The 8,312-nt window shown below is 41.2% G+C and overlaps 1 protein-coding gene across 2 annotated transcripts in view; it reads left to right on the forward strand.

Annotated features, from left to right (window-relative positions):
• Window positions 1-7,122, forward strand: part of MRPS16 (mitochondrial ribosomal protein S16) — a 37,069-nt gene extending 29,947 nt beyond the window's left edge. For both annotated transcript variants that reach the window (XM_068240473.1, XM_068240472.1), the window contains 2 exons: window positions 1,537-1,797; window positions 6,879-7,122. In XM_068240473.1, coding sequence (XP_068096574.1) covers window positions 1,537-1,797; window positions 6,879-7,000 — 383 coding nt within the window. In that variant the 3' untranslated portion in view covers window positions 7,001-7,122. The remainder of the gene's footprint in view (window positions 1-1,536; window positions 1,798-6,878) is intronic.
• Window positions 7,123-8,312: the final 1,190 nt, after the last annotated feature.

Here is an 8,312-nt window from a genome sequence, read left to right on the forward strand (position 1 = left end):
TAGTACCGCTAATCCAATCTCGAATATGCCTAAAATTTGCTACAAGATTGTAAGTTCTCAGATCAGGGAAATTTATTCCCACATGAGGGACTGTGGCTTTCAATTTGGACAATGCTATTCTTGCTTTTTTAGATTTCCATAGGAAACGTATAAATGTTGATTCTAGTAGCTGAACATCCCTATGTTTAAGTAGGATTGGAATAGTTTGAAGAGGATAGAGTAGGCGTCCAAAGCTGAACATTTTAATTATTTGTACTCTACCCATTAGTGAAATTGGAAGGGGGTTGAGAGTTTGTAGTTCTTTTATGATCTTTTGTATTAGTGGAGAATAATTTAAGCCATAAAGTTGGTCTATCTGCCTGGGTATCTTAATACCCAAATAAGTGATATGGGCAGATTTGCATTGGAGACCTATAGTGTCCAAATTTGGGTGAGGAGTCGCATTTCGTGAGGGTGACAAAAATAAGAGCTCACTCTTAGAGTAATTTATGGCAAAGCCAGAGGAGGCTCCAAATTTCTTGATATGATTTATTAAGTGTGCAATGTCCCTCTCTGGATTTGCCATGAATACCATAATATCATCAGCAAAGAGTGTAGCGTAGATTTTCTGTCGTTCGTTCAGTGATATTCCTTCAAATATGTTGTTTTGGAGAAAAGACCTGGACAGAGGCTCAATGGCCAAATTAAAGAGAAGCGGAGATAGGGGGCAGCCTTGCCGCACCCCTCTCTCAAGGCCAAGGGGTTGGCTCAATCCGAATGGCAGAGAAATTTGCGCTCTTGGGGAGGCATGCATATTTTTAATATAAGATAAAAAATTACCTGAAAAACCAAGCCTCTCCAATACCTTGACCAACCATGACCATTCTACGCTGTCGAAGGCCTTCTCAGCATCAAGAGCCAGGAAGGCCTCCGACAGCGCTCCCCGATTCCCCAGCCTGCAGTGTTCCATGACAGCCAGTGTTTTTCTGATATTTGTAACAGCACTCCTGCCCGCGACAAAGCCCACCTGAGAATCATGGATTAGAGTCGGTAAAAAGTGGGATAACCTGTCGGCCAGAATTTTTTATATGATTTTGAAATCCACATTAAGTAAAGAGATAGGCCTGTATGATGCTGGCTCAGTGGGGTCTTTCCCTGGCTTAAGAATTAGTTTTATATATGCCTCATTGGCTGTGTCGGGGAAGGAGCGGTTTCCCAAAACATCATTGTAGAGACAGGCTAAATGTGGGGAGATTTCTGTTTTTAATAGTTTATAAAATTCTGGTGAAAGGCCGTCCGGGCCAGGAGCTTTACCTAGTGTCATATTTTTAATAATTGTAGAAACTTCTCCTGATGTGACATCGGCATTCAGGAGATCAAGAATTTCCTGATCCAGAGAGGGTAGTTTAACTGATCGCAAAAAGTCATCTTGGTCTTCCGACTTTCTAGGTTGGGATTTATAGAGATTCTTGTAAAAGTTTTGGAAGACATTAAGTATTTTTTCCGGAGTGGCCTGGATCTTTCCTTCTCGATCTCTAACTGATTTTGTGTTTTAAGCTTCCCAGCTTTTACGTCGTTACCATGGAGGGCATGTGGTCATCCGAATGGCCCTCGGAGGGTGCACCAACAGGCCAGTCTACCACATTGTTGCTGCCTACAATAAGAAAGCACGAGACGGAAAACACCTGGACAAACTTGGCACATATGACCCAATGCCCAACATCTTTAATGAGAAGCTTGTAAGCCTCAATGTAGAGAGGATCAAACATTGGATTGGCTCTGGAGCGCATATTACCAAACCTGTTGCCAAACTATTTGGTAAGGTCACCAGAAAAGAACATTTTGAAAAAATCTTTTTTTTTTTTTTTTTTTTCTCTTTTTTCATCTTTTTAAATGTAGTTCCCATTCACTTTAAAAAAACCTAAAATTCAATATACGGTATGTCATAAAAGTGAGTACAACGCTCACATATTTGAAAATATATTATTTTATATCTTTTCATGGGACAACCCTGAAGTATGACACTTTGGCCTCAATTCACTAAGCTTATCTCCTGTCTTTAATAACGTTTCTATAGTTATCACCATGGTGACAAGGCATGTAGTATTCAGGAAACATTTTACCTCAGGCAAACCTAAAGTTAACTCTTCTGTCTTTTAAGTTAACTCTCCAATCCTTAAAATAACTCCAGAGTTAAAGACAGGCTGTTGATTAACTGCGTGTGAAAATAACTACAGAGGAGGTGAATTAAGGAATAAAGAGATAAGATAACTCTCTCACTGTGTGGAGGTAAGTTTTCTCTTGCCTTATTATCTCCAGCATGATCTTAGTGAATTGAGGCCTTTGTATTGTAACAGTGTATATTTGCTGTCCCATCAAAATAACTTAACTCACAGCCATTTATTCCTAAATCACTGGCAACAAAAGTGAGTACACCCCTAACTGAAGAATGTCAAAATTGTGTCCACATTTTCCTTCCCCCGGGGTCATGTTCCTCTTTAGTGTTACAAGGTCTCATGTGTGAATGGGCAGCAGGTGTGTTAAATTTGGTGTTATTGCTCTCACACTGGGCCAAATGCAATTAACTTTTTCTCCTGGGTTTTCTACTAGGTGGTATTTTAAAACTTGCCAATAAAATTTGACCACTTAAGCCTATCTGGACGAATATTCTCGTCCTGATAGGCTGTACTTGCTCCCGCCGGATCATAGCTCCCATTCATTGATCGAAGTCCCCCGCAGAAAAACAGACAGCCTCTTATCAGAGGCTGCGGTTTTTCAGAGTTAAAAAAAAAGTTTCCGGCACTCATTCATGTTCCTGGAAGCGTGATCGTTCGCTTCCAGGACTTTTTGACTGTGGTCATCTTGTGGCCAAATAGTAAAACTACACCCATATGCATTTTTTTAAATTAAATAAATACATTATTTTACATTTAAAATCCGCTGTTTACCTCCCACACCAAAAATTACCCGAATAAAATGTTTAATAAAAATTTTTTTACAATTAAAAAACATAAATAGTTACCTAAGGGTCTGAATTTTTAAATATGCATGTCAAAGGAGTATATTAATATAATTTTTTCAATTATGGGCTTGTAAATAGTGATGGACGCAAATTGAAAAAAATGCACCTTTTATTTCCAAATAAAATATCAACGCTATACATTGAGATAGGGACATAATTTAAATGGTGTAATAAGCTGGAGAAATGGGCAAATAAAATACATGGGTTTTAATTACGGTAGCATGTATTAATTTCAAACTATAATGGCCAAAAACTGAGAAATAATTATTTTCAATTTCTTTCTTAATCCTGTTAAAATGGATTTAGAATAAAATAATTCTTAGCAAAATGTATCCCCCAAAGAAAGCCTAATTGATGGCGGAAAAAACAAGATATAGATCAATTCATTGTGATGAGTAGCGCTAAAGTTATTGGCAAATGAATGGGAGGTGAAAGTTGCTCAAATTCAAAAAAATGTGGGCTGAAGTCGTTAAGCCACCAGCAAGCAAGAAAATACTCAAAATAATTTTGATAGTACTTTGTCACCTAATTTTTGGTACTTTTTTAATTTTTTTTTTATTATTATTACAAAATGCTAAAAATCTATTTTAAAAAGACCAAAGGAAAAAGTATCTCCTAGGAGAAAACTCAGGTGAAAAAGTGAATTGCATATGGCCCACTCTCTCATACTGATTACTGGAAGTTCAATATGGCACCTTATGGCAAAGAACTCTCTAGGTTCTTTAAAAAAATAGTTGCTCTGCATAATGATGGCCTAGGCTATAAGAAAATTGCCAACACCCTGAAACTGAGCTGCAACATGCTGGCAAAGACCATACAGCGGTTTAACTGGACGGTTTCCACTTAGGAAAGGCCTCATCATGGCTAACCAAAGGTGTTGAGTGCACATTCTCAGCATTATATCTAGATGTGGTCTTTTGCAAAAAAGATGTACAGTTGTGTTCAAAATTATTCAACCCCCACTGAAATGGAATGTTTTGGCCAGTTTGACATTGATTTTGATCATTTCAGTCATCTTGTTTACAATTAAATCAGAGGCACTTGTAAGTCAGACAAATATAACATAACATTTATAATGAAATAACCACAAATGTCTTTTCTGTGCTTACATCATTATCAGTTTTATTCAACCCCCAAGTGACATTCATTCTTAGTACAACATCCTTTTCCAGTTATAATAGCTTTTAAACGTGAAACATAGCTTAACACAAGTGTCTTGCAGCGATCTATGGGTATCTTAGCCCATTCTTGATGGGCAAAAGCCTGCAGTTCAGTCACATTCTTAAGCTTGCGTGCTGCAACTGCTAATTTTGTTTCATCAGTCCACAGAACACTATCCCAAAACATTTGTGGTAGTGTTCTGTGGACTGATTAAACAAAATTAGAACTGTTTAGGCCCATGGATCAATGCTATATTTGGAGGAGGAAGAACAAGGCCTATGAAGAAAAGAACACCTTGCCTACTGTGAAGCATGGCGGGGGGTCAATCATGCTTTGGGGCTATTTTGTTTCTGCAGGTACAGGGAAGCTTCAGCATGTGCAAGGTACCATGAATTCTCTTCAGTACCAGGAGATATTTGAAGAAAATGTGATGCAGTCCATCACAAACCTGAGGCTTGGGAGACGTTGGACCTTTCAATAGGACAATGATCCCAAGTATACCCCCAAGTCAACTAGACCATGGTTGCAGATTAAAGGCTGGAACATTTTGAAGTGGCCATCGCGAGCAGTTGCAGCGCGCGAGCCTAAGAATGTGACTGAACTGGAGGCTTTTGCCCATGAAGAATGGGCTAAGATACCCGTAGATCGTTGCAAGACACTTGTGTCAAGCCTCAGTATTGGGAAGCCTCCTCCCCCGTATGGATAGCCAGATGAGCCCCCAGTATTAGGTAGCCCCCTCCTCTAGCCATTGCAGAGTAGTTGCGAGCGGAGTGTGCTGCAGCTGTTAGTCACTTCTCAGCACAGGAATCTCTTCAGCTGCGTAGCAGCATCTTCTCTCTGACACCCACCAATGGCACAGCTAGAGTGAGTCATAACGATCAGGGATGCTCACCAGATGCTATCACGAGCAACTATTGCTTGCTAAAGGAAATATTTTGCATTATTGATTAGAGCCTAATTTTAAAGGAGCGCTATCATAAAAAATTGTACCAATACTTAAAAGAAGTACCGTATTTTGCGCCGTATAAGCCGCTCCGGAATATAAGACGCACCCAGGTTTAGAGGGCAAAAGCCAGGGAAAAACGCACGCACGAACGCACGCACACACACACACACACACACACACACACACACACACACACGTGCGTCCATGGTCCAGGAGAGTCTTGTACAGGTTATCCCCCAAATGGTAATCCTGTGTGCCCCATCTGTCCTACTGTGTCTTTCAGTGTGCCCCATGTGTCCTAATGTGTGCCCCTTCTCCCCATGTGTCCTGTCTCCTTCATGTCATTCTGTGCCCCCCCACCCACACGTGCCTCAGCTTTTGCCCTCTAATCACCTCCTGCCCCCATGTGCGACTCCCCCGGTCCCCCCTGCGTGTCTCCGATATCCCATGCCGCCGCGAGAACTGCAGACACCCGGCATCTCCATACGCTTCCTCTATTGTACGCTTGTACTGATGACGTCATTAGTACAAGCGCGCAGTAGAGGAAGCGTATGGAGATGCCGGGTGTCTGCAGTTCTCGCGGCGGCATGGATCTGGTAAGCCACTGATGTTACAGACACTGAGGGGGGAAATGCATTCAATAGGGATATCGGAGACACGCTGGGATATCAGAGACACGCAGGGGGACCAGGGGAGTCGCTGGGGGAAGGAGGTAATTAGAGGGCAAAAGCTGAGTCACGAGGTAGTCTAACGCTGCGGGCACACAGGCAGGGAATACCCAACATGGCGGCGGGTCGGATCGGTGGGCGTTTGCAAGTTGGGGATTCCCTGCCTTTGCCGTATAAGAGGCAGGGACTTTTTCTCCCCATTTTTGGGGGAGAAAAAGTGCGTCTTATACGGTGCCAAATACCGTACATCTCTCCCAGAATAAAATGCACTATAAATTACTCTTCTCCTGTGTTCCTGTGGCATACAGTAGCCAGTAAAAATCTGATCTGACAGGTTTTGGATTAGTCTCTCCTAATGGGGGATTCTCAGTAGCTTCTTTATTCTTTACAAAAGCACTGCCTGGAAAGCATCTAAACAAAGATGTCAGCAGGCCTGCCTACTCATTTGCACACTATTTTAGAAGCTGGACTGAATAGCTACCTTCAGGTAGTGCTTTTGAAAGTGAAGACAAATCTGAGAATCTCCCATGAGGAGTTGGACTTTTCCAAAGCCTGTCCGATTTTTACGACTTATTGTAAGCGGCGACGACAAAGGAAATTCATATATATAGACATTTTAAAGGACAACTGAAGTGAGAGGGATATTGAGGCTGCCATATTTATCCCCTTTTAAACAATGCCAGATGCCTGTCTATCCTGCTGATCCTCTGCCTCTAATACTTTTAGCCATAGACCCTGATGCAAGCAGCAGATCAGATGTTTCTGACAATATGGTCAGATCTGACAAGATTAGCTGCATGCTTTTTTGTGGTGTTATTCAGACTCTTTTACAGCCAAATAGGTCAGCTGGACTGCCAGGCAACTGATATTGTTTAAAAGGAAATAAATATGGCAGCCTCCATACCCCTCTCACTTTATTTGTCCTTTAAGTAGTAACACTTGGATGTATTTATGGAAGACTGGTTTAGAAATGCAGTTAATTTCATGTGAACAGGCATGACAGAAAGTATATGCGGTCGATGGACAGTTTTCTATTTGATACAGATGTTTCTATTTCCCAAATATATTGTCGCTGGCTTAATTTTCATATATTTTCTTACAGGACTTGCAGGATTCTTTCCTTTGCATCCTATGACCATCACTGCAGCTGAGAGACTGAGGAAAGCTAAAGAAGAGTTGGCTAACCAGCCTGAAGAAAGTCCTAAGGAAGAGGAACTGGCCTGAATTGACTCAGCTGCTTGGCACCTGCAGCCAAAATTGAAAGACTTCTAGATACAACAAGAAGCTGCCTGCCTTGTCTTCCCATTTTCCTTTTTGTATAATAAAAAGTGTGTGTGTGTTTTGAACTGTGTGAAAAGTGGTTCGAATCTCTTGGGTTTGTGTTGATTCTTCTGTCCCAACAGGAAGCGTTTTAAAGGGATTCTGAAGTGAATATAAACTTGTGATATAATTAGTACAGCTAAGAAATAAAACATTAGCAGCAGAGATGAGTCTAATATTGTTTCCAGGACAGGAAGAGTTAAGAAACTCCAGTTGTTATCTATGCAAAAGAGCTTTATGGCTCTTTTGCACTATTTCCACCATGCGATTGAGCTACTATACTCATTATTGTACAGCTCAATCGCATCCAAAAAGCAGCAGGACGACGATTACGTTTTGACCAAAATCGCAATCGGATCGCACTAATGGAAATTGCTGCTGCAGTTTCCATTAGTTTAAAGCAGAGCCGGGACAAGGTCCTTCAGCACCCAAGGCTGAGACAGCAAAGTGCGCCCCTCCATCCCTCCCACCCCAGCCGTCACACTGATTGCTATTAGACTAATAGGTGCCTCAGGGCCCCCAACCTCTCCAACACCTTAATCTCTAGTTATCTTGCTTGCAGTCACTGTCATGTATCCCCTTTTCATATTTCTTTCTGCTTCAAACACAATTGGGAATGCAAGCTGAATGAATTGTGCACCCCCCCTCCTACACTGCGCCCTGAGGCTGGAGCCTCTCCAGCCTCTGCCTCGTCCCGGCCCTGGTTTAAAGTACCTTGCGATTTGCGATCAGAATCAAATCGCAGGGTAGTGGAAAAAGGCCCTTACTGATTTCTCTGACTTCCAAAGTTACAGAGAGCTCGGTCTCCTGAAGCTTATTATCTCAACTGTCTGGCACTGTATTTTGTTTTTTTTCTTCAGGGGACAGTTCAAAAGGTCATTAGCCTGCTCTGTGAAATCCTTTATAATGCTGAGTGTAGTGTGTAAACTGCAAATATTACAGAATGATGCAATGTTCTAAAAAAAAAAAAAACATTTAACTGAAAACAAAAATTAGAATATTTTCTTTGCTACTAATGCTCTAGTAATTATCTGTACTACACAACCAATTCATTATGTAATTTTTATTTTTTTTTACTTCAGTGTTACTTTAAAGGACAACTGGAGCTAGAGGGATATGGAGGCTGCCATATTTATTTCCTTTAAAACAATACCAGTAGCCTGGCAGCCCTGCTAATGTATTTGGCTGCAGTACGAACTGAATGACACCACAAACA

The sequence above is a fragment of the Hyperolius riggenbachi genome, chromosome 6, assembly GCF_040937935.1.
Source record: "Hyperolius riggenbachi isolate aHypRig1 chromosome 6, aHypRig1.pri, whole genome shotgun sequence".
Lineage (NCBI taxonomy): Eukaryota > Metazoa > Chordata > Amphibia > Anura > Hyperoliidae > Hyperolius > Hyperolius riggenbachi.